This window comes from Ambystoma mexicanum, chromosome 3q (assembly GCF_040938575.1).
Source record: "Ambystoma mexicanum isolate Mex_15411 chromosome 3q, UKY_AmexF1_1, whole genome shotgun sequence".
NCBI lineage: Eukaryota > Metazoa > Chordata > Amphibia > Caudata > Ambystomatidae > Ambystoma > Ambystoma mexicanum.
Window position 1 is genome coordinate 733,540,991 of NC_090926.1, and position 27,699 is coordinate 733,568,689.

At 46.4% G+C, this 27,699-nt stretch overlaps 1 protein-coding gene across 1 annotated transcript in view; it reads left to right on the plus strand.

Moving 5' to 3' along the window:
* LOC138582916 (alpha-N-acetylgalactosaminide alpha-2,6-sialyltransferase 1-like) overlaps positions 1 to 27,699 on the plus strand; it is a 376,181-nt gene that overhangs the window by 218,807 nt on the left and 129,675 nt on the right. Inside the window, exon 4 of the mRNA XM_069654669.1 lies at positions 4,272 to 4,413. Coding sequence (XP_069510770.1) covers positions 4,272 to 4,413 — 142 coding nt within the window. The remainder of the gene's footprint in view (positions 1 to 4,271; positions 4,414 to 27,699) is intronic.

Here is a 27,699-nt window from a genome sequence, read left to right on the forward strand (position 1 = left end):
AGCGCTGATCGAAGAGGAGGAGGTTGGGTTGAGGACCCTGAGCCATGATAGTGCCATTTCGATAGACATTAATGATACACCTGGATGATGAGAAGCCCACCAAGAGTACTTCCCATCCAGCGCCACAATTAATGGGTGAAGATGTGTGAGTAGAGAGAGTAGAGATAAGATGAGCAGTCCAAGGATCTGGAGAGGGGACAGAAAAGAAGATAACAGTGACAATCTGTCTGGAAGTTGTGCTGACATAGGTGTCTGCAATGGGTAGACCAGGGCTGGTGGTCAAGATGTCTTTTTTAAACTTTTCTCTTCCAAACTTCGTGAGAAAGGGAGGATAGTTGATGGTATAGCAATTAGAATAGATAGGGAAGATGCTGAGTGCCATAGGGGTGGTGGTGAGATAAGGATAGAAGCTACAAGGACTGCACAGCACCAACAAACTCACCAGGGGGCCCAGTAGTCAAAAAAGCGAGAAAACAGATGCATTAGAAACACTTGAGCCCCAAGAATGAGGGTGTAGGTTTGTTAAAAACACACCAGGATTCCAATTCCAAAACACACAGAAATGCAATGCACAATGGGGGTGAGGAGTTGTTAAAAACATACCAGGATTCGAAATTCACCAAAAGCACAGAAATGCAATGCGCAATGGGGGTGTAGAGTTGTTAAAAACACACCAGGAATCGATCGTCCCAGGTCCAACTTGGGTCCTTCCTCTCCTCTATCTCTATCTTTACCTGTGTTGTTCCCCAGGGGTCTAACCTCTCTCCCTGGCTGTTCATCCAATACCTGGCACTTCTTGCCCACCACGTTGCTGCTCTCTGCCCCAACTTTCAGTGCTATGCGGATGACACTCAGCTCATTTTCAGGCTCCCTTCCGCCACCTCTTCTCCTTCTCTCATCCCTGACTATCTGTCCCCTATCCAGGAGTGGTGTGCCGCCAACAATCTCTGCCTTAATGCCAGTAAGACTGAGAGCCTCCTCATCAGCACACCTGCTCCCTCCTTTCCTATCAGTCTCTGGCCGGCCTCTCTTGGCCCTCTTCCGTCTCCCACCTTGGAGGCTAAAAACCTCAGGGTCATCTTCGACGCCACTCTCTCCTTCTCTCCTCACATCTCTCATGTGTCTAAGAAGTCATACGACCAGCAGCACCTCCTCAGAGGTATTCTTCCTTTCCACTCCTTCCCCAGAAGCTCACTGTCTACAGAGCTCTGGTTATCTCTAGGCTGGACTAAAGCAACAGCATCTTTCTAAATCTGCCTGCTTCTACTCTCCACCCTCTGCAACTCAGCCAGAACAGGACTGTGAGACTTGTCCTTGGCCTCAAGCCCAGGGATTGTATCTCTCCAGGACTGAAATCTCTGCACTGGCTCCCAGTGGCTGCGAGGATTAAGTTCAAAACCCTCTGCATTTTACACAAGGCCTTCTTGGGCATGGGGCCTCAATACCTCCAACTTTCTCTTCCTAAATATCTTCCTTCTCGAGTTCTTCGCTCATCCGCCTCCATCTCCTTCAGGGTCAGTCGCTTCTCCAAGCAACAAGTTGGTGGTAGATCTCTTTTTTCGGCTGGGGCCTCCCTCTGGAACAGCCTTCCTGCCTCCCTGAAACTTGAGGAAACCATCTCCGGTTCCGGAAGCACCGCAAGACCTTCCTCTTTGCTTCTGCTTTCTCTCCTCCTCTCCCCCATTGAACTCCTGACTAAAACTGCACTCATCTCAGGCCCAGGTCCCCTCCCCCACAAGTTGGACACCTGCACTGTCTCCCGGACAAACCCTGAACTTGGGGGCTGTTTCTGTATCCCTACAGTCCTCTCCAGCTCTTGACACTTGATGTCTGCACTTACCCCTGCCATTGCCACAAGTTGGCTGCACTTTTACCTATTGTTTTAATTTATTTGATTTATTCTTTACTGTTGACCCTATGTAGTGCACTGCCCCTCCCCATTACCCCCCCTGCACTTTTCCTTCCCCCCCTCCCCTGCACTTGCACGATTTCAATGTCACCTGGCCTAGGAAGATCGTTGTCTTCCCTCTGCTCTCCCTCCCTTGCCTCGTCACGCCTTGAAACACTTGTGTATAGGCGCGTTATAAATGCCATATCATATCATCATATCATATCAATTCACCAAAAGCACAGACATGCAATGCACAATGGGATTGAAGAGTTGTTAAAAACACACCATGATTTGCATTTCACCAAAAGCAGAGAAATGCAATGCACAATGAGCTGAAGAGTTGTTAAAAACAAACCAGGATTTGAAAATCACCAAAGCACTGAAATGCAATGCACACTGGGTTGAAGAGTTGTTAAAAAAACACCAGGATTCGAATTTCACCAAAAGCACGGAAATGCATTAAGGAGAAGGGAAATGGTAAGGCATGGAAAAGGCAGAATGGTATAGGCACACCTAAGTTCAACAGTTGTGTGAGTCAGTAAGAAGGCATAAAAAAGTCCAGGACATCACTCCCAGGTACTATTGGTGGGAGAAAGCTCCAGAGGCACAACTTTGTGGGCTGGCTGTCTGCATGCTAAGTAGCTGTTCCATGAGGCTGCAAGGTGGTAGACCGTGAGTAGAGCTGTGGGGGGTGGAGGGGCTGCGAGCTCTCAAGGCCCAGACAGGCACAGACATGGGCCTTAGGAGAGGGCCTTGGGTGGTGGGCTGGCTTTAGCCTGCCGGCTTACCGATTGGCTTATTGATTGTAAAGCAAGCCAATCATGCAGCAGCCCCAGCTGGAAGATGAAGAGACACTCCGGTTCCTGGGCCCACGGCAATGGTGTCGGCCATGTTGTAGGGAGCGGGCCATCAGCATATGAACCAGCCTCCCTGGTCAACGTTGGTGAAACACTAAAGCGCCGGTTCCCAGATGATGCTGCATGCACACACATCGGTAGTAAAGCCCAGATATGTAACTCACGCCACGTGTGGGCTCGTGGTCAGGAGCGCTTGTAGAAATTAATTAAAATGCACATCAGAGCCCACAGGGCTTACCTGGCAGTGCTGGGGGGGGTGGGTCCATAGGAGAATGCTGCCTTGTGGTGACAGAGAGGAGGAAGGAAAGCACCTGCATGTACAGGCGAGCTGGAAGAAAGGAGAATGACTATTCATTGAGCTCATAAAATAAATATATATTCTTTCTATACGCCGGCCTGGCTTACTGTGGGGATAGGGTTGGAGATTTATGTGGCTTTTTTTATGAGTCTTCAATAAGGGTAGTGCTAAAAAAAAACTTAAGTGAATTATAGTACGGCTCCCTGATAAGGAGGGGGGAGGAACTCCCCAGGTTAACGGTGGTTTCTCAATATAACGCTACAAATTCATGTGAAACCACTTTGATGTATCTAGCATGATGCATGCGTGTTCACCCAAAGGGGTGATTATTGGATACAGTGTAACTCAACATTTCTTGCAGTTTTGTTACTTACCTTTTGTGCCTGAAACAGTAACGCAAGTGGCATTTCTGAGTAATTCCTTTTTAACTGTACACTCCTGATCATGAATTTGCTCACCCATAAACCAAAAATGGCTTGCTTCCGAGAGGAGGTACTCTCTCCACTTACAATAGTGGTAATGGTGATTGTTGTATTTGTGAATGCAGCAATGCTGGTACTCTCTAATTAATTCCCATGGGACTTTGGAACAGTGAGCAACCATTGCTTGAAATCAGGAGCTGATCCATTTGTATTGCCTGCGGTAAGGGTAATGGGCCTCATTACAAGTTTGGCAGTGCTGTAAAAAGGGTGGTGGTAACAAGGTTACAATTTTTCTCGTACCGCCAAATTATAAATTTGGAGGTGAAGCAGAGGATTTACCAACATCAAAAAGCTAGAGGTTAATCCGCCAGGTTACTGACAAAAATCGATGGATTTACTGAGCAGTAAATCCACCCAAAATTCCCATGGAGTTCTATGGACTCCAAAAATGGGTAATTACCACCACTTGTAATCCTGTGGTAACTTTACAGGACCAAATGGCAGTAACGGTACTTGAGATTGGCAGTAATTTGGCAGATTTACTGCCAAATTACCACAAACTCGTAAAATGTATTAATCTTTTGTAACACGCTTAACACATCTCTAGTTGTTCTGCGTTTTCTTGCTTCCAGGACAAATGCTTTACCCCTGGGCTATCCTCCCAGCCCCTAACTTTGTAGGGACATATGCATTACTTATTACTAATAATCATGTTCACAGAGGCACTTTAAAAGAATTGTCTTATTTTTGCTCAAAATAAGTATTAAGTAGGAGCTGTCTTTTGCTGTGTTTCCTTTGTGCAGTGCAAATGCAGCCATAACAGAGGGATTTCAGGATGACGTAGGCAAACGCACATCCTTCTACTGTTTCTCGGGGCACACACTGTTGGGGAGCCTCGAAAATTTGGAGCAGAATGGCTATAAGCCTGCCATCCCCCAGGGAGAGGTAAGCATGCTGCACCACTTTACAATATCTGAGACGCTGGGCTGGAGCAATGCTGCCCCGAAGAACGGCTATAGTGCCATGCTTTTTAACGAGGGATGAGATGTATAATTGTGTGTTTTTCTGTAGTGCCACTGAGGAGTGTGGTTTATTTATTTTATTTATTGGAGATTTGTATGGCACCTATACACATGTGTTTCCAGGTGCCACAAGACAAGAAGGGGGGGGGGGCATGGGATATCATGAGATATCCCATGATATCTCTTGAGACAAAGAAATGGTTATATTGGCCTTGTGACAATACTATTGTGAAAGTGCATGACAAGGTGATAAGTGCAAGGGGGGTAGAGGGAGAAGTGTAAGAGTGGGGGAACCCCATGGGTGGGGCCAGGCAAGTGCTATTCGGGCCAAGGCAGCAAGTGCCAGGAGAAAAGAGGGGGCAGGGGAGTAAAAAGTGCAGTGGACAGGAGGACTGGTTCGGGATAGTCTGGGAAAGGGTGCCTGAGGGCAAGTGCTGTCAAAGGATGCTTGGAGGGACTGGTAAGGGGGTGCTCTGGTCCCTGTATGATTCAGAAGGGACTAGGTAGGCCCCAGTCACAGCGGCAGCTGGAGAGTTTAGCAGGGGGAGAGGGAAGGAAGAGGAGATAAGGAAGTCTTGAGAAGTTTCTGGAACTTAAGAAGATCCAGCTCAAGGGTGAGGGGGGAGGGTGGCTGTTCCAGAGGGAGGCACCAGCCGAGGAGAGTGATCTACCTCCCACTCTCTGCTTAGAGAAACGTTTGTCCTGCAGGGAGTTGGAGCCAGAAGACAGAAGGACTCTGGCTGGGAGGTATTTTGGGAGGGAAAACTGGAGGTAGAGAGGTCCCAGGCCCCAGGAAGCCTTGTGGATGATGCAAAGGGTTTTGAATTTGATCCTTGCAGTCTTCGTGAGCCAGTGGAGAGATTTTAGGGATGGGGAGATGCGGTCCCGGACTTGAGGCCAAGGATAAGCCTCACAGTCTTATTCTGGATAAGTTGGGGGAGGGGCAAATGGAGGAAAGAGGAAGGTTGACAAAGAAGCAGTTGCAGTAGTCAAGCCTAGAGAGAACCAGTGCTCTGGAGACATTGAGCTTCTGAGGGAAGGTGAGGAAAGGTAGAATGCCCCTGAGGAGATGGAGTTGAAAATGTGACTTCTTTACAAGGTCCGTGATGTGTGGAGAGAAGGAGAGAGAGGAGTCAAAGATGATCCCAAGGTTTTTTGCCTCACAAGTGGGTGAAGGGAGGGGAGCCAAGGAGTCTGGCCAGAGAGTGAGGGGGGAAACTAGGCACAGGCGTCCCAATTAGAAGGATCTCTGTCTTGCTGGCATTGAGGCAGAGATCATTGGCAGAGCACCCTACCTGAATATCAGTCAGGTATAAGGCAGGAAAAAGAGGAGGAGGAGGAGGAGGTAGGGGCGGGCAGCCGGAAAGAGTGCTGTGGGTTGTCTGCGTAACACTGGAAGTGAGGAGAGTAGGTGGAGATCAGGTGAGCCAGAGGGGCTAGGTAGATGTTGAAGAGCCATGGCGATAGGACAGAACCCTGATGGATGCCACAGATAGAGAGTGAGGTGGAGGAGAGAAAAGGACCAATTTGAACTTGGGAAGGTCTGTTAAAGAGGAAAGAGGTTACTCCCTAATAAATAGCCTTAACTTACAGCAGGCGATATCTGTGCTCAAAGATGATTCCTTTAATCAGAGTTCTGCAAATTAGTCCATTCCAGATGCCAACATATTTCCAAACAAATTACTCAACCCTCTGAAGTATGTAGTTTTTAATAGAAAATCAACAATGGTGATGATCCTTACTGATAGTCGGTTCTATGTTGGAACGTTTGCCGAAGAAAAACCTTGTTGGGTTCAAAAATGTTTTTTTTCCTCTGTGTAATCAGCCTTTTCAATGTATTCTAGCACTGGTACGATTATATAAACAAACTCCAGTCGTAGGATGAGTGGGGCAAGAGCTGGGTAGTGCGATGAATAGAACATTGCTGAACCCAACAGGATATGTTTTACCGGCAACATTATGACTGGATACCCCCCTGAGCTCCCCATGTCTATTCACAGGACTTCTAATGAAGGTTCCTTGCCAACGTTTTCTAAAATTTATTGGGATTGTCCCCTACTCCGTAAAGGGAGTATAAAACCCCTCCATGTCCTCAGCCTATGTTTATTATCCCTAGACAAAGAGGCAGAAGAATCTCGGCGGTAGAGGCACGTCGGATATAAGCACTGTGACGAGACGTGCGGAATAGGTGTAATGATGATTACGGCACATGATCTGCGATTACCTCTGGGTACCTTAGTCTTGTCACAGCCCTTAGTAATGAAGATGTAAAAAGCAGTGTCTTCTGCTGAGCTACAAGGAAGCCGGTACTCAGGTATATTTCTGAAACCAATGTATGGGAAGTAGTGCACACAGGACCTGCATGCCGATTGCACCAACAGGCATCAGAGAGGGAGCCAGTTTTTGACAGCTCTACTGTTGTGTGGTTGAGCTAACATTTGGCAAGGTACCCTGTGATCATGTGTTTTTACTCTGGAGAACGTCCTGGCTGGAGCTCTTCCTGCAGCAAGTGAGTCTGGAGAGAAATTATAGGAAGCCTAAGTGCTTGAGTATGCTGGAGAGTCATGAAATTCCCCATATTTAACTCAAACAAATGAGAAGACGGACAGGCTGAAAACGACTTATATTGATCCCAGTCAATGTTCATAGCAGCACGTCGTAGAGTTTGGTGAATGAACCGTGTGGTACCTTGTGTGCCTGGGCTACTTTCTAATGGAATGCCTGATTGAACATGGAATCTAAGGCTGTCTAGATTCCAGGAATGATGGTTGGACGTGAGACTGGATAAGTTGATACCTGCGGGATACGTTTACCTTACTCTCCTGCCTAACCAATTGCCTTGTAACCTGTAGCTATTAAAGACTTTCCTTTTACATAATCCTGGGTCCTGAATTGTTCCTGCTTGTCTGACTTGATACCCAGGATACTACAAACCTTCCCTATGAATACCCACCCATCACGTGTTTCACCCGCAGCAGCTTGGACATGCCATGTCCGTCGGTTATACTCATTGCCCGGTTAAGCAATGAGTGCCATGGATCGGGCCACCTGATGTCCTCGGGTGCCACTCGTTCTAGAACAGAACATGAATCAGGTGCAGCACTCATCTGGATGTTCAATAGAACACACCAGATGCATATTCCACAGAGATTATGTATGAGTCGCCAAAGGAAACACTTTTAGAATGACATTGACATTTGAAATTCTGAAAAATAAAAGATGAGCAATAAAACACACCATATTAGAGGCATGGACCTTCATCTGTATACATTAATATTAGCAGTAGCGTATTCAGCAGAAGTAGAAGGAAGGTCCACGATGGCCAACAAGGAGCTGTTGAACACGATGTAGCTATACATATCCATAGATAGACATAACATCAATCCTAGACACTTACTTTGCCAAATTCTGTGTTGCGCGGTATCAACGTCCATTGAACAACCTGACTAGACTATGGCCAAAGCACTCTCCATGAAGAGAGAAGCTGGGTGACGCAGGCGGACAGGCCAAGTAGAGGGACACAACACATGCTTCTTTTCAGAAGGGATAGGGCCTCATTAATCCACAAAAATGCAACCATTAAATGACTGACATCATACATGTGGCAGCATCAGTCATTATAAGTTGATCATGGGGGAGCGACCAAACCCCCAGTCCCGTTCACCCACCCGCCCCTGTACACCTACTGATTCAGTACTGTTCAGTGAGCACCCCTGATGGAAACGTCACTGTGCCGTGCCAAGTCTCGACCCACAACTAGGAGGTTGTTTGAGAACCTCACCAGAACGCCTCCCCACCCTCCCTCATTGGCCAGATAGGTTGGCCAACTGTCCCGGAATTCGCAGGATTGTCCCGCAATTAGGGACTCCGTCTCACCGTTTGCAGAGTGGCTGTGCGGGATGCAGGTTGTCCCGACGTTCGTCAGGACAACCTGCCTCCAGTACAGCCTGTTACGGGGTTTGTGTCTCCTTAAGAGAATGAGACCCTGTCACGTGAGACGTATCACGTGACGTAGCACATCAGAGGGAGGGGGAAAAGGGAAAAGTTAGTTAACAGATGTATGCCAATAAAGAAAGACGTATTATCCATCTCGGCGTGTCTGTCCTCCTTTCGTACGCCCTTCCGGGCTTAACAACTGGCGACGAGGCGCACTGCCAGACCGCCAAGTCCTCCTCCTCCTCCTTCAATCCGCAGCGATCCCGCTCGGGTCCGAGCCGCGGGCATTTTCCGAACCCGGCACCCGAGCCTGATCCCAGGCTCACCTCCTCCTCACGATGCAGGCAATCCATGCTGCCGGCAACCGCGCCTGATCCCATGCCCGCCTCCTCCCATGCCTGCAGGCATCTCCAGCCTACTACGAACCACGCCTGATCCCAGGCCCGTTTTCCTCGCTCCAACGGACTGGCCCGGCCCGCTCCTCCACTTGCGCGTGTGATCCCACACCCACCCCTTCTCCTCCACGGCCCAGAGACTACGCCACGTGTCCACACATTCCAGCTCCGGCTCCACACAAGCGGAAATCACCCATCCAGAGGTGCCCACTCAGGGGCCCCTCACATTTGACTGCACGGCAATCCACCAGCGGTCACGACAGAGGCCCAGAAGACGCTGAATCAAAGGTGGGTGCTACACCACATTAAAAGCACCCGCACAAGCCAACAGGCCCAATCCACCTGTTACACACCTTGCCCGCCACCTCCACCCCATCATGAGCTCGCCTCAGGACTAGCAACCGCTGAATGCACCAGCTCCAACAGGGACCACTGCAACCACAGCATGGCGCATGCCCCCCCCGTTCTCCATGATGCCACAAGCTGACAAGGGCCCACGGTGGACTGAGTGGCTAGAGGATTTCAACACCTTCATAGATGCTGCAGGAGAAGACAAATCACCAAGGCCACGTAGCATGTTTTTAAACCTGGCAGGCAATGACATCAAGGTCCTCATTAAGACCATTCCCCCTGCGGAACAGACTGACTTCCCAACGCTAATCGCAGCCTTAAACCGAAGATTAGTGATTGAACCCAACAGGGACTATGAAAGATACATATTCAATCAGTGCACACAAAGGGTTGACGAGACCGTTGATGAGTTCATAACCCACCTACGAATAAAGGGGGCTAATTGTCAATTCAACGCCTTTTCACTTGACGAGGCCATACGGCTGAGAATAATCGAAGGCTGCACGTCCCAAACCTTAAAGAAACCATAGATGAAATGAGCCAGATGGCCAGAATTCTAGAGAGTTGAAAAACAAGTGACCCAGATATCGAGCACCACCTCAACAAAACAAGAAAAAAATGACACCGTAGCAGCAATACAGTCCAGTCACACGAGACCAGGGGACAAAGGCGCCTCCCCCAACTACTCCACGACGCCGAGAACCCAACGCCAATGCTACCGCTGTGGAATGGCTTTCCCCCACGCTGGAACCTGCCCTGGGCTCTCACAGAGGTGCGGAAATTGCAGCAGAGAGGGACATTTCCAATCAGTTTGCAGAGAAGGCAGACCATTTCCGACGCAAAGGCCCCCAATTGCCCCCCAATTCAAGATACCTATCAGGAACCCCCAAACTCAGACCCACCAACCACATCCATACTACCAAACGCCGAGAAGGTACGTCAGAATGGTCGAAGATGTCTACCCTGTGGACGAGACCCAAGGAAACGAAGGAGACGAACAAGTGTCCCACATTAGAGACGAATACGATGGGCCCCCTACACAGTTCTCCCACCATGGTGGAGACCTACAAGGAGGTCAATATGAAACCGATCAATACGATCAGTACCCACATGACGAATATGTTAACCTCTTCATGGATGAAGGCGAAGCCCGCGAGGCACCCAAGATACCAGTCGACATAGCAGGGAAACAATTCTGCTTCCTTATTGACTCAGGGGCCACCGTCAACACAATGGGCAAGAAGGAATTCCACCAGATCTCCAACAGGCCGACCATGACGCCATCAGACTCCAAAATATATCAATGGGGCGCCGCAACACCCTTACAAACGGTTGGTTTCTTCAGTCGTCGTCTCATCCACGATACCCACTCCACCACAACGAGCATTCACGTCATCCGCAGCCCAACCAAAGGTATATATCTTCTCAGTTACAGGACCGCCTCGTGTTTAGGACTCATAGACATACATGTGCATGAGGGTGACGAAATCCTCTCGTTGGACCAGACACCAGAGACAAGAGAGAAAGTGTTCTGCCTCCAACCAGAATCCACACATGCTAAAATGATGTCAAAAGAAAACATTCTGAAAGAATTCCCCCTCATCTGCAAGGGCCTAGGACAACTAAAGGGACCCACCATGAAACTCCACATAGATCCCACCGTCCGACCGGTGCCACAACACCCAAGGAGGGTCGGTTTCCACCTCCAGGCCACAGTGTCTGCCGAGCTCAGTCAACTTCTAGAAGACGGGATAATTGAACCAGCCACTGGCCCAACCCCATGGGTGTCCCCACTGGTAATAGTACCGAAGGACGGTGGACGACTCAGACTCTGCGTTGACATGCGCATAGCCAACACAGCGATTCAGCGCGAAAGACATCCAGGACCCGGATTTGAGGACATGATAGTCCAATTAAATAAGTCCACCCTCTTCCCCAAACTGGACCTGAACCAAGGATACCATCAGATGGTACTCCACCCTGAGTCGAGAGGAATCACCACGTTTGCCACACACGACGGTCTGTTTCGTTACAAACGCCTAAACTTCGGCATTTCGTCAGCCGCAGAAATTTTTCATGAAGCCATCAGGCAAATCATACGACCAATCAAAGACGCACTGAACTACAGTGACGACATTCTGGTGTATGGGCGCAAACGAGAAGAACATGACGTCGCACTTCGTGCTACGTGCAAAGCCATCCAGGACGCTGGCCTCACGCTGAATGTGGACAAATGCAGGTTCAGCAAAAGCAAGCTAAAATTCTTCGGCCACATATTCTCTGCAGATGGAATGACCCGAGACCCCGACAAAGTGGCAACCATTTTCAATTTGCAAGCTCCGAGGCAGATTGCTGATATCCGCTCCTTCCTGGGCATGGCGGGGTTCTGTGCACGATACATACCCCACTACGCCACCATCACAGAACCCCTCTGAAAGCTTCTCCAGAAAGACATGCTCTTCGCCTGGACGGCAGAATGCCAAGGAGCATTCAACACCATCAAGCAGTCCCTGGCAGAAGCCAGAAAACTGGCCTACTTCGACCCCGATTGGCACACTGAAATAGTGATTGACGCAAGTCCAGTAGGATTAGGAGCCATACTCGCCCAGACCAATGGCACCGGCACCCACTCGAGGCACGTCGTGGCATATGCCAGCAAAGCACTCGCTCCCCCTGAAACCGCATACTCCCAGGCGGAAAAAGAGAGTCTGGCGGCAGTCTGGGCGTGTGGACACTTTCACAATTTTATCATTGGGAAAAGATTCACTCTCATTACGGACCATCAGGCCCTCCTGATGTTGTTTGGCAACCCACGAATGAAAATGCCCCCCAGAATTGAGCGATGGGGCATCCGCCTGCAAGAATATGACTATCACATCGTTCATCGTCCGGGGGGTGAGCACAACCGACTATCTGTCGAGACATCCCAACGTAAAATCAACACCAAGACACAGTGACATAGAATACATAAGATATTTCACCACCAGTGCGCTACCACCCGCAATGTCACTAGAAACAGTTGCACTTGCAACAGCGGCATATCCATCCCTGGCCCTGGCGATTGAACTCACAGAACACAACAAGTGGAAAGACTACAAGAGATCACTGTCAACACGCCCAGGGGCGAATCGAGACGAACTGGAGAGGCTTGCAAGAATCCACTCCGAGCTGGCCGTAAAAGACAGAACCATACTCCTAAGGGGGTGCAGGATAGTAATCCCAGCAGCCCTGCGGTCAGAGATAATCAAAATGGCCCATGAAGGGCACTGAGGCGCAGACAACACCAAGCGCCAACTACGATGCCACGTGTGGTTTCCTTTCCTCGACGACCTGCCAATGCACAGCCAGAGCTGAAGCACCTATACCCCTACAGCCGACACAGATACCAGAACATCCATGGGAAAAAGTGGCGGTGGATTTCTACGGCCCCCTAGAGTCGGGAGATTACCTACTCTTGTTCATTGATGAACACTCACGGTTTCCTATTGTTAAAAGATCATCATCCACAGCCTTTGCACAAGTCGCAGCAATCTTCGACGAAGTCGTGAGCGAATGGGGCATACCGGACATATTCAAGTCTGACAATGGCCCACCCTTCTGCGGCCATGACTTCACGATGTTAACCAAGCACCTAGGGTTCAAACACCAGAAAATAACACCCCTGTGGCCCCAAGCCAAAGGAATGGCCGAGAGATTCATGTCATCGATCAAAAAGACATTACAAAGAGCCAGACTAGAAAATGTAGACCCACATAAAGCTCTATGTAGGATGCTCCGGGACTACCGAAACACGCCCCATGAGGCTACCAACAAGACCCCGGCCGAGCTCATGGTGAAGTACCAAGTTTGCACACGAATCATACAACACCCGATAAACAAACCAGAAGCCGATCCACAACTCTTGGAGAGAGATGCAGAGAAAAAGGACCGAGTCCGCATCCAAACAGATGAAAAGCGACAAGCGCGTCCAAAAGACTTTCAAATAGGAGATGAGGTGCTAGTACAACAGCGAACGGTGAAGAAGACCGATTCAAGGTTCGCCCCACAAACATTACAAGTCACGGCAGTCAAAGGAACAATGGTGACTGCCGAAAATGAAGAATGAGAAATAACCAGGAACAGCTCAAAATTCAAGTTGACAACAACCAGGGAAAACGAGACACTCCAACTGCCAGCTCCTGAACTTGAAGGACATTTTCGTCCGGGGGTGATGTTACGGGGTTCGTGTCTCCTTAAGAGAACGAGACCCTGTCACGTGAGACGTATCACGAGACGTAGCACGTCAGAGGGAGGGGGAAGCAGGAAAAGTTAGTTAACAGATGTATGCCAATAAAAAAAAACGTATCATCCATCTCAGCGTGTCTGTCCTACTTTCGTACGCCCTTCCGGGCTTAACACAGCCCCTCTGCAAACTGAAATGACCATGAACACAGCACTTCGCTGCTGCCTGCTGCTTTCTTTCCCCCGGCGGCTCTGCAGCCCTGGCTCTTTTGAGCCTCCAGGTCGAGCTGTAACGCTCTGATGGCCATAGGGTGGCCAACTTTTTGATAGTTGTTCGCGGGACACTTGCCCCCAAGGCGGCAATGACGTCACAATGTCATTCACGTTTGACCCGTCCCTTTAAAAAAAAATGTTTTTTTTAATGGCTCTGAACACCTGGCTTAATTGAAAAGCAAATGGTTTGTTCTTGGGAGGTGATGGTCACGTTTTTTAACTGCAGGAACAAAGCATTAGCATTTCAATTAAACCAGGCGTCAGAGTGTTACAGCTCGACCTGGAGGCTCAAAGGAGCCAGGGCTGCAGAGCCGCGCGGGGAAAGAAAGCAGCAGGCAGCAGCGCCGTGCTGTGTTCATGGCCATTTCAGTTTGCAGAGGGGCTGTGCTGGAGGCAGGTTGTCCTGACGAACGTCGGGACAACCTGCGTCCCGCACAGCCACTCTGCAAACTGCAGGACAGAGTCCCTAATTGCGGGACAATCCGACGAAATCTGGGACAGTTGGCCACCCTAGGCTGAGGACAAGGAAGGAGGGACTTCCGTATGGAGTACGGGAAAAGGTCAGTACATTAATTTCTGACTGGAAGACAGGGAGCCTTCATAAGTAACGAGGAGACTAGAGTAGGCGGAAGGCAAACTGATACAGTCCAGTCATGTCTTGCTGTGGCTTTGATATCATTCCAGAGACCGCCTTGACAGCCCGATACTGGGGGGGAAAGTGAGAGAAAGAAAGACCCAGGAGGTGCCGCCTCTTCCACATGATCTGGACTCACACAATATTTGCGTAGCTATGATTTCATTTACGGTCCTTCCTAGAGAAACTCGTATGGATACATTTTTTGGGGGGAAGAAGGGGTCTTGAGGGGCTTTATGAATGGGAAACAGACTGAGGTTTTTACAGTTTTGTTAATGTTAACAGTGAGAGCTGGATTTATGCGATGTCTGTCATGGCTGGATGCCCTAATCTCTGTTTTAAACCCTATTGTTCAGTCAGCCTTTACTTAAGCAATATGACCCGGGCGGCAGGTAATGCCCTGGGGCCCATAGTTATAGGCTTGAGCAAAGCGGGGATTCCCGGCCGGGTAATGCCTCGACGAGGGCCAATCAGAATGGTTCTCTCATTCTGATTGTGCCCTCGCCGAGTACTAATAAAAGCTTGAACATTCTGCATTGTTTTCATGTATTGACCCGCATTGTATTTCTCTGCTATATTTTTCAGCTCCCATTTTGCTGGGCCTTGTTCTATGTTGTTTCAGGCACAGCAATGTTTTGATTCGTTTTTTGCAGAAACCTTTTTTATGAAAAACTCATCGAAATTTTATTTTTTTCATTTTTGGGGAGGTTCTCTCACAAGCCCCCTCACCTATTATTTTCTCAATTTTCCTCACTCCTCTGCCCCTTATTTCCCCTTACTTGCCCCCCTGTATATTTTTTGATGAGTCTTTCATTGAAATATTTTTGGGAATAAACGAATAAAAAAATATACCGGGGATGAAACAACATCGTGCCGTTGGGCCTTCTGATAGCTGACCCACAACATCCTCTCATACAAATATGAATGTAGCCCTGATTCTTTTGGGTTATACCAGGAGATGAGCCCGGGCCTGCACTCTTTTTTAATTTTAGAACCTTATTTGGTGACTTGGCCATACAAACATTAAATCACATAGTTACAAGAGTGTGTGCAGTCGAAATACAACATACATGGCCCGTGATGCAGGTATTACTGCAATCATGAATTCTACCATAGGTACATAGGCATCACTAGACCCACTCCCCCTCCAGAATCCTCCCAACTCGGATCAACAGTAGATCGCCAAAACAGGTATAGAAGGTCCACATAACTTTAGGTCCACTAACCTCTGGCCCAAGAGAGGTGTAAACACACAAAGGAGGGGTAAGGTTGCTTAACAATGATTTTGTAAGAGTTGTGCCCAAGCAATATTTTGTAACACGAAAGGAAAAGGGGCTATATACCCTAACGATTGATAGTTCAGCTGAGCATCTATAATGCTCCTGAAGGTTTCGAACTGTCTCACAGTGAGGTGTACACATCTTCATTGTCATTGGCACAGGTCATAGTTGATAGCCAATTCTTTAATACTGGAGGGGTACTCTGTTTCCACCTCAAGAATATCTCTCTGCCAGACGCTCTACACAACATGTCATCATCTATGTCTTTGGCCATGCTACTTGCCCACCTGTCCCGTGCTCTGCCGGAGGCGTTTGTTCTTAAGATTCGACTAGATTATAAGAGAGCGTTATGAACTTTCTGTTCGAGTTTGCATGATACATAAAAGCTACACATATTTTTGCAGCCGGAACAACTGGGGGTGTCAAACATTTGGCTTTCAAAGCTGCCCTCAATCGTAGGTATTGACATTTCCCAAACAAAGTCTGCCTCACTCTCACCCCAACATCTCACATAAGAAATTTGCCATTCAGAAAGAGATCACATAGGCGGCCAATCTGTGCTATACCCAATGCTTGGTGATTGTCTTATCTAATGTTGGCTTTGCGTCAAGGATGCCCCAGAGAGGCGCCATAGGGCAGTATGTTTGATCTATATTCAGCTGCTTGAGAATCCTTCACCACTCCTCTAGCATCGGCCCTAGGGGGTCAAAAAGCCATGCATCAGTATAGACAAAGCTAAGGAGCGTGGCCTCAAGGCCCAAAGGGGCTGCGGCTCTTCTTTAAATCTGGACATGCGGGTGATTGACACCTCGGTCCCTCCAATACATGGCAAAACCAACCTGAGTTACTAGATAATACAGTTCAAAGTCAGGTACCTGTAACCCTCCTTGAGCGTAAGGCCTAGACATTCCTGACATTTTCATGCGTACCCTGCCCGACTTGTTTAGCACTATTGGAACATTTAGTAACAACGGCAGTACCACAATTTTCAATAGCACCACTCCGCCCATCGCTTATATTGGCCGTTTAATCCATTTGGGTAAATTAGTTTTAAGTGTGTTCAAGTACTCCCCAACATTATGCGCATATAGCTTATCCCCTCCCCAGGCCACCATGATTCCCAGATTTTTTATCTCTTGACGCGCCCACCGGAGATTCATTCCATGGGCCGAGAAATCCATACTATCCGTGATGGGGAAAAATACAGATTTAGCTCAGTTAATGACCAGACCCGAGTACTAACCAAATTCAGCAACATCAGCCGTAAATGGGGCCACATTTATGGCCGTGTCACTGATGTTCATCAGCACATCGTCGGCATATAGCGAGACTTTGGGCCTCATTCCGAGTTGGGCGGTAAGGGTTAACGGTCACCGGTAATGATGCCGGTGCCGGTAAACCCATGCCCCCCAATTCCGAGGTCCCTTAGCGGGACCTGCATAGAACGTGTGGTATGACCACAAGTCCTTTGCGGGTCCCGCTAAGGCACCGGGGCGCTAATAATGGGCCTGATATTTGCGGGTCCGTAATGAGCGCCTTCCCCATTCCCATTTGAGCCCTTTCGGGGCTCAAATGGGAATGGGGAATGGTTTACTGAATGGGGATTTATCAGGTCCTCCAAGGTCGGAATGACCCGGTAAGTCCCCATTCAGCCACACCGGACCCGGGTTTGGAGGTAGCCATGGTGCTAATAGCACCATGGCTACCTCCAAACTTGGAATGATGCTCTTTATCTGGAATATTTTTTCGCCTGAGTCCCCTAAGCCTATGCCTGTTTTTAAGTAAGTCAGCTAGTGACTCGATCACTAACGCAAAAAGCAGGGGTGGAAAGGAGCACCCCTGTCTGGTGCCTCTGCCCAGTGGGAAGTTATTCGTCACCTCAGACCCAACACTGACCCTGGCTACATGCTGGCTGTACAGCAGACTGATACAAGATTCCATCACTGGAAAGAGGAAAATCCATGCCAACATGTCAAACGCTTGTTCAGCATCGAGCTTTACCGCCACTGCAGGTACCTCCAGACTGATCTGGGACATCACATTGAACAGCCGCCTAAGGTAAGGCACCGTAGAATGGCCAGAGATGAAGCAAGACTGGTCAGGATGGATGACATGTGTCATATACGGGAACATTCTTGTAGCCAGGACTCTAGCTTCCGAGGGCTTCCCCGGCTTCAGCAATGATGTGATTATTGCTTCCCTCAATGACAATGGGAGTGTCCCAACCGCCAATACATTTTCCCACAGTTACAGCAGATAGGGGGATGAAATGTGTTACATTTTATGTAGAACTCGACGCATATGCCACCTGCCCTCGGCACCTATGCATTGGGCAATAGATCAAGCGTGGAGGCTATTTCTTCCAGCGAGACCGGTCCTCCAGTTTTTTCACCATGTCACCCGCCAGTTGCATTTCTGTAAGCGCTTCCAAGAACTGCAGAGTCTTGGCTGTACACATGTATATAGGTTTTTTATAAAACTGCAGGAACGCATCTAAGATATCCGCATGTTCAGTGCCTCTTTCCCCGCTTTCATTCCTAACTGTTAGGTGTGTCTCCCAAGCCAGTTCCCGCTGTACTAATGTCACTAGAGGCCTACCTGGTCGATCTGCCTCTCTATACCTCCTGGCCATGGAGCCACCGAAAAATACCTAACTTCCCTTTCAGCCAGCCTGCGAAATGTATCTACCTCTTCCTAAAAATCTTCCAGTGTTTTAATGTCATGTTGCATAGCCTGCTTCTGTTCAAGAGCCTTCAGCCTCACCTTCACCTCTTCTAGTTCCCTCTGAATGGTGTGGAGTACTCTGAACTCCGTGCTCATGGGCACCCATCGAATATACACCTTAAATGCCTTCCATGACATGCCTATCGTATTAAACAAAAGGGTAGGAATCCACACTCGAAACAACACAATTTGTTGTCATTATTCATTTAAATTCATCTGAATAAAATTGTCATAATTCATTGATCATGCCTTTAAAACATAGAAAATACAATAATAACACTTCAGGAATATACTAACAGGTATCCTGGTTCCTCTTCAGAGTAGTATTATACCTACTGTACAGGAGCATAAATGATTGTTTCACTTGATCATATGTGTTTTTTTCTGTTCTTAATCTCTCTTTTGCTTCTTTCAAAAAATAGTTTTTGAACTTTATGTTGATTTAAAGTATTTTTCATTTTTGCATAGGTAATTGGTTCTAGGTTTTTATGTATTGTTACAAAACATGTATCACAAACTTTTTTGTTTTATTAAAAAAACTTTGATACATCTAGACACATTTTTAAGTTTTTCTCCTAGTGACTTTTTAAGCAAACAAGTTTATTCAGATGCATTTAAATGAATAATGACAACAAATTGTGTTGTTTCGAGTGTGGATTCCTACCCTTCTTGTTTTATACAGTATACTGCCCCGAATCCACATATGCACTATGGGGCGACCCTATTGTTTGTAACAATGACCTGCCAATCGTGGCCACCGATACCTTGTTTAAAAAAAAGTGGGGATGTTGCCCGAGATATTGAGGTCAAATGCTGTATCTAAAAGTGCTAGTGGTTTGAGCCTTGTTAGGCAGAATTATATGCAGTACCCTTTGGGAACACCACACATAATTAAGACGACAAGTGACAGTACAAATTCACCTTTGGTACACGCCTGTACTACACAGTAAAAGTGGTAGCGATGGCTGAGCAGCCAGACTTATCTCAAGAGCAAGTGAGTAGTATCAATAGGACAGCAATTACTACGATTCAAACAAACACTGACTCAAGGTTTCTGAGTAAAAGAATATACATTTATTTACACCTCAGTTGTATAACATCTCACTAAAGTAAAGCAGTTCAAAAATCACACTCTTAATACACAACACCCAATAGTTTCCAGACAAGTTAAGCTCACAAAATGAAGTGGGAGCAAAATGGCACTCTAGTAATTAAAAAGGGAGGGAAAGACAAAGTTAGGCAGAAATTGAGCAGCACCAACAGGTAAGTAAGCAAGGCAATCTAGAAAGAGGATGGAATCAAATCAAAAAGGCTCAGGGCCAAAGTCAATAGGACAAAAGTCTTTTGCTTCAGATCACACAGTTCATGGAAGTTCGCGGTTAAGTCTTTGCCAAGAGTTCCGGACAAAGTTGGTCAGCAGAAAAGTTAGTTCAAAGAGTAGAGAAGGACAAGCCCTCGGATTGGAGAAAGATTTCACACACCTTCACCGCGGCTGAACGAAACGAACAACCGGATTTGCACAGTACATTTAAATGGAGAAGAAGCTGTAGCTGAGGCCATTCCTGGCAGTTCCTGCAGGCTCACGGTTCCTGAAGCGACTGTCGGACGACATGAAGTAGGAGGACTGGAGGGTCCTGCACTGCCCAGGGAAGAAACCAGCAGCAGAGCAAAGCAACGAATAAAAGAGGTGCTCCTTAAAACCAAAGCAGGGACTATCTGGCCCACTGTAGCTCTGTACAGCGAATTTGACCAGAGGAGGGAGCCCTGGCTTGTAGTTTGGGCAAACTGGTTGGTCCCACCAGCTCAGGGGAAGAAGATTCCTGGAGGATCTCCTCTGTCGTTGGAGTTTGAAGATTCGGGCCTGCAGCAGGGCTTCACCGATCGGTTCAGTCGTGATAGGGGTCCTCTTCCATCAGCTCCTCTTCAGTTCTTCCATTCCAGTGGCGAATCTGCCTTTCCAATCTGAGAGACCTGCTTTTTATGCAGTTTTCCCCCATTCACACAGCCTGGCTGTCAATCACACAGCAGGGTAGCTGTCCTGGCAGGAAAGTCACCTAGCCAATCAAACAGGAGTGTGACTTGGGTTACCAAGGAAACCCATGGCAGGGATCCTAAAACCCCTCCCTCACATCCTGCCTACCCAGACTTTCAGGTGCCTAAGGAGGGCTTCTCTGGAGAAGCCCGCGAAAAGACGGTGAACAAATGAACCAAACCTGGTTTGGCGCACGGAGTAAAACACGAGAAGGACATTTTCAAAAAGAAATGGCGAATAAACCTAGCCGGGCCCATATAAAAACGTATATGGTCTAGCGAGTTTAAGTTCGAGGCTACCAACATAGCCTAAAACAATACCATGGTTATTTAAGATAACTGCAGTAGGAAAAATGGGGTAGTTACCACTGCCACCAGCCAAAACTTGATGAAAAGAGAGCAAAACAATGCTCCAAGAGAAACACACAAAAAGGGATAAGTATTAACCCTTTCCAGTACTCCATGTAACATGGTTTGTACTGGGTCTGTGGATTTTAAAAAGACTAATAAAGTCAATGGCAACCTTACATGTGCTGGGAGACAGTAGTCAGTCCCAGAAAATGGAGTCTGAGTTGGGAAGTCTAAAAGACAACCCTGTGCCACTGCACTGAAAGTGCTGTGTAACACACAGTAAAAAGATGATGCTTGTGGAGTAGGTGAGGCTCCACAGTTTATGAACACAAAAATGTTAAACACACACAGCAAAACACATGTAAGAGTGGGAAAAAAGGCTCACTCTACCAGGTCAAAAAATAAATCCTAGAAATCCAGCAAAGCTGCTGAGGGACTCAGTAGGTAAGGGAAATTAGCCATTCTGGAGAATTCTCCCTAAAAAGGCTCGATGGTGGTCTTGAGTTAGCCTCTTGACCAACCTAACAACCAAGCCGAGTGGCGAGTTGCTCAAAAAGGTGCGAGGAAGGCTATTGCACACCCTTACGTGCCTCAACAGATGTCGAGATACCACCCAGTATTCAAAGCATGACCACATATAATGAACAGAGGAATAGAACATGTGTTCATGCTTATTTGTCATGCATACATCTCCACACATCAACCCACCCCCTATCTTCTATACCCTCAAGTACTACCCTGGTGGATCCAGTGAGAGTTGTGCTTGTCGTACTCATTCTGTCTAGGTGAGTATCTAAAATGGTATTAGTGCCCCCCCAATGATTGGGTCCTCGGTAGTCTCATCACCTTTCTGAAGCAGTTGCACAGTAAACTCGGGTCATTCAAGTTGGGCCCATAGACGTCCATCACCAGCAGCTGGGTGTCTTTCAAGATACTCACACTTACGTTCAAATGCCTGAACGTCATTGCACCCAGCTACCTTGCAGAACGTATCCAACAATACGTCCCAGGACGACTTCTCAGATCAGTCGAACAGGCCAGATTCTGCCAGCCTCGCTTCAGTCTGGTCACATTTGGAAAAACTAACTTTGATGTTATCGCTCCAACTTTGTGGAACTCTATCACACTTTTTCAAAACAAAATGCGGCTTCAGTACTGGCCTCAGCATGTGACTTGTCTAAGGAGGTTGTCCAAGGTAGACCTACTTATGTGTCTGAAAACAATCCTTCTGCTGGGCTCTTTAAAAGAAGGAGGCTTGATGACAGCGGTTCTCCAGAGCTTGTTTGCTCCCAATCTAGACATAGACTTCCAAACAATCTGGTTACTACAGGGAAACCATCTTGTCTTGTTTTTTCTTTGAATTGTCGGCAACAAACAGCTGACTCAAATAATGAGAGTAGAGCTGTTCCATTTCCGACAACAGCTGCCCAGAATGTTTGGTCTCAAGCGTCAGATTATTCATCTGACGATGATTCATCCGAATCTTCAATTATGGAACGCCAATATCCCAAGATTCGTGAACTTACTTGAAAGCAGCTCCCAGACTAACTGCTGAGCAGGACCTTGAAAAAATCATGAAGAAAACTTCACAAGAATTGCTACCTGTTTTGATGTCAATGACAATATCACCCTTTTTAAAATGACATGAACAAGTTCATGATGGCGTGAAAGACCTGACAATGTTAGTAGCTCTTCTAAACACAAAAATGAGCGCTCTGGAGCTGGAAAGTATTATGTTCAAGCAATCATTGAGTAAACTGGTGGATAAAGTTGATTGCTGTACTGTCATCTCCAACGAGCAACGGCTAAAGGACTCGGAAGACCAAAAAGTGTTTGCTGATGTTGCCAAACAGGCTTTAGGAATCTTACAACAGAAAACTCTGAAACTTGGTGTAAACTTGTTGGCTGAAGTCTCGCCTCCTAGGACTTGTAGTCCTATCATGGCTCCCTTGAACAGACTGAGTTGTAGCAAGGAAACAAATAAGGATGTATTTGTGCCTGGTGAGCTGCCAAAGTCCGCAGATGCGTTGTGTTCTTCTGCTACCAAGGTTGGGGGAATTGATGTTCCCGCATCAGCAGCCGGAATTTGTTCTTTTTCCACTGCATTATTTAGCTTGAAACAAAAAGAAAATGGGGCTAATCTGGATGCTCAAGAGCCCACTACTTCCAACTCAATTCCTAACCTTGTTGGTGCACAGGAGTCAGTAACCTCTGGAATCGTTCCCGAGGGTGTTGATACCGTGGGTCCTCAGGGAGAATGGTTTGCTATATTCAACAGTAAGACCAAACCGAACACAAAACAACCGACTGTAAAAATCATCCAACAAAAAAAAACAAAGAACGTAACCAAAAGGAAGTCTCGATCTATGAATGGCTCCCGAAAATTCTTGCACAATCTGAAAACTATAAGCTTCACTTTAAATTCGGATCCATTGAACAATGGGAAAACTGTGGATCTGACTTTGGAGGCCAAAAAGGTCCCTTGCCCTGCAGTTGAAACGACAGCTATTGGATCGTCTGACTCTACAGATGATCTTCTGGACCTTTCAACCTATGATCATGAAGAGGAAACGGATCAATCTGTAAGTAACTCTGTCAACTGTCCAACTGATTCTGTTCCAGGTGTGTCGTGCGAGAGTCTGTCCTCTAATGCATCTTGCACAGGGCCTCAACAAAGTTCGCGCCAGTGTTTTATTGTAAGTGCAAAAACTACTCCTGAGTTAATAAATCTAATACAGGAAAGTCCGCAAATACTTACTCTAGGTGAAAGGTGGAAAAACTTGCACATTCTTGATATGGATACCTCTTCTGACCAAAGGCTCACTTTTTTTAACAAAAACACTAAGGCTTCTACAAATGTTGCTTTTGTGGTCCTCATGGAAGCGGTGATAGGCCAGACTTTGTTTTCACACCTTTTCACCAAGGAATGCACTGGCAAACATGTGCACTTTTCAAAATCCAAGACAATGCCGCCCATACTCAAGAAGCAAACCTCAAAATACCAGCTCATACTGGAACGTATATCATCTGTGAACGATGGCCTCACACTGAACCGGAACAATGTGTTGCGCTTATTCCATTATGTGCCAACTCTCCGTACAATTGAAATGACGGATATAAGAATGGTTGAATTCTATAAAGAACCCCAAAACGATGGCGTGCGGTTGCACATTGATTCTCGGATTGTGCGTAATATTCTCTTGGAATCCGCCACTGTACTATTGTCAATGGGCTTTGACTTACGAGAAGAAGCCATGTTAAGTGGAAAGCTGATGTCTGCACCAGATGCGCTTGTTGCTCCAAAGATAGCTTCATCATCTGCCTTTCAGCCGCCTACCGGTGTTTCTGTGGAGTCTAATGCTCCGGAAATACTGCAAATATCATCAGGCTCTACAATGAAAACAATAATGCACCCAAAGTTGCTGCTGCTTCCCTCAAAACCAATCTTAACGAGTGATCAAATTCAAATCACCTTTTCTTGTGACAGCTTTACCGAAGAACATAATAACACATTAAATAACAACATTGCGGATATACCCAAACCTAATGAGTGGGACTGGGTTGCCAGTTCATTGGCAAGGCCGTATCAAAGCTATCGCCCAACCCCTCATATTGAAACCTCGCTGGCTATAGTTTCATGGAACTCTTGTGGCCTTAATCATTTCTTCCAATACTCTTGGCTTGTTGGGTTGGACTTTGTATGTCTACAGGAGACATAGCTTGCCCAACCTCCTGTATGCAACGAATTTGATATATCTATAAACCCTGCCTTTCTCAGAAAATCAGGTAGACCTATGGCTGGCCTCATGACTATGATTAGAAAAAGCTCCGGCTGTAAAATTATGGAAGACAGAAATATAACATCATATATACAATTGGTCACTGTCAAATCGGAGTTGGTTGCTAAACAACTTTTGGACAAAATATTTATTATCAATGTGTATTGGCAACACAAAGCCTTGAGCACAACCAAATTTATTGATCATGTGTCCACGATTATTGATGCTATCAACAAAAAGGAACTTTCCCCAACTCAAGCTGTCGGTTAGCAAATCACCTAATTCAAATGATGCCCAAGCCTGGATTGCTGAAAAGTCTGTAAGGGGTATGATTATGCTGAATGGATGCACAAATGGTGACGTTCCTGCAAAAACTACTTGGAAAAGGCATAACCAGAAATCTAATCTTGACTACTTCTATGTTTCAGACGAACTGCATGCTCGCGTTTGGTCCCTTAAGGTTATTGATAAAGCCGAAAGCAATCATAACCTTCTAAAATTGACAATCAGGGCGGGCGCCAAAACATGCGCATAGTGGAACCATAATATCTTAGTTGAATCTAACAGAATTTGTCTGCGCCTTGAAGACAAGGAGGTCAGGTCATTAACCTTAGCCTTTTGAGCAGAATCTGTCAAGAGTGAATATCAACACCTTCTAAAACAATATAAGGACATTAACAACTGTTCCCAGCGTCAAAACTTTCGACAAACCCACTCATTTGATTTGAACATCCTGAAACGTAAATGCCAAATGAGGATGGAGATCCGATGCTGTTCTAGACATCCGAACAGCGCTCACCTCTTGCAAAAGAAAAGAAAACAGTCCTATAAAAACTGGTTAAAAGCCTATAGACCGTATCTCCTTCAGCAAGATGCTGAATTTATGTTATCCAAATTGGCAAATAAGAATACTAGAGACTTTTGGAGTCTTATTAATAACTCTAGTACTCCTTGGGCTGCACAGTTAGAAAATATGGTTTCTGAGGAAACGTGGATAAACCACTACACACAACTTTATGTAAAAAATGTGAAATTGGTGAACCACCTTCTCACAATTTAAAGCAGTTGGATTTAACCTTTGAAAAATCTGATACCCTTGAAATCATCACTAATCTAAGTCCATCCAGAGCCCCTGGACCCGACGGTTTGACCAACTTCACTTTGAAGCAGAATCCTGTTGAGTGGGCCGAATTTCGTCACCAACTCTTTACAAAGATTGCTTCCAGTGCTACAACACCAACTTCATGGAAAAGCGCAATTATTGTGCCAATATTTATAAAAGGTAATTGTGCAGACCCAAGTCAATACCATCCAATTACCTTACTAGATTTTTTGGGGAAAATCTACGTGACCCTCTTGCAACGAGATCTGCAGAGGTGGACTGTCTCCAGCAAGCATATAGACCCAAGACAGACTGGGTTTATAAAAGGAGTGGGATGTAGTCTGAATCTTTTGTTAATCAACTTGTTAAAAATTGACAATCTGCAGAGTTGTGGTAAGATCTACATCGCTTCTATAGATCTATCACATGCCTTTGATAGTATTGATCGCCAAATTTTATGGAATAAGATACTGAAATGGATTTGCCCGTTAAGCTTATTCCTAGCTATCAAAGATCTCCACACTAACACCAGTGCAAGTATTAGACTTGATAAGATGGGAAGGCTCTCATCTGCCAACCAAACGTTTTGTGAGGTTAAACAAGGTTGCCCCTTGGCTGCCATCATTTTCAACCTTTTTTTTATCTGACTTTGAACTAAGCCTAAAGAACGCCTCGTCATTTCCTCCAAAAATCAACTGTCTTCACATCGGCCATATGATTTACGCGGATTATCTTATTTTGGTGGACTCTACGCCAATCGGGTTGCAACGTAGCCTTAATGCACTCGAAAGCTACGTGAAACAAAACATAGTGGTTGTAAATACCACCAAGTCCGAGATCATTGTGTTACAAAAGCTGCAAGGATCTAGCGCTCTAAGCAGACAAAAATGTAAGTGGTACTTGGCTGATAAAATGCTGACATGCACTGCCCAAATCAAATATTTGGGGACTGTCTTCAACTCAAACATAAAAGATGCTCCTTGGGTTAACAACATTAAAACAAAGTGCAAAAAACGTGCAATTCAAACTGCTTGGCTCAATAAAAAATAAATTTTCAATCTTGCCAGTATTATTATTCTATAAACAAAAAGCTTTTCCTGCACTCATCTATGGCACTGAATGTGTGGTGGGATGCCCTTTTGAGACTTGGAACAGTTTGGAAAACATTTTATGGTCCCGCGATCTTTTCCTCCCGAAAGGAACCCCAGCGGCCTGTATTAGACATGAATTTAGCTTGACCTCTCTTGACGCAATAGTTTGCTGGCAAACGCTTAATCTTTATCGAAAGGTATCAATGGCTTTGTCATGCCCACAATTTGAGATACTAAATCAAGCAAACAAAGTGACGTCTTTGTCAGTTCTCTCAATGTGGCTTGAGCGCTCCAAAGCGATGTTATTAGAACTCGGCACAGATTTGATTACCCTGCAGCCTAATCCCAACTATGTCAAGAAAAATCTTTGGATGCAGGACTGGATTTTAAATGGCGAACAGAGTCGCAAACATCGACTAAAAAAAGACATCTCTTTATGAGGGTGAATCAAAACATAAGAGTCCTTTATTTGCTTAAAAGGTTTCCTTAATGAATCACTATAAGACATGCTTAACATTTAAAATTGTGGACATTATGTTGTTCCCATAATGCTCTTTGCTTTTATGCAAATCATCAGTATTGGGTTCTATGTAGAGATGTTTTGCAACCTGCCCCCTTCTTCCCAAAGCCCCACCACTCCTAAGAAGTGACGGTTCCCCCAATAAATGTTTTCCATTTCCAGCACTGAGTAAGGGGAATATCCACCTGCATTTAGCAGGAATTGGTGATACAGAGAAATGCTCTACACTAAAGGCAAATAACAAGTTAATGAATATAATTAATCATTACCAAAAAGTGTGTAATAAATGTTCTAAAACAAAAGAGGTGATGGCTGGAAAGTTTAGAATTAATCTTAACCTGTGGCATTGCTCTGGGCAACCCTCCAGACCATCGCTCTTTGCCTGCCAATTCATTACAAAATGGGAAATGCCATATTCAAATCAGGCCTGGTGCCACCCCAAAAGGGGCAATCCAGCCCAAACTGCTTGGTTATATCCATTATTTCCCTTCTGCACGACCACAATCCCCAGACAGTCCAGG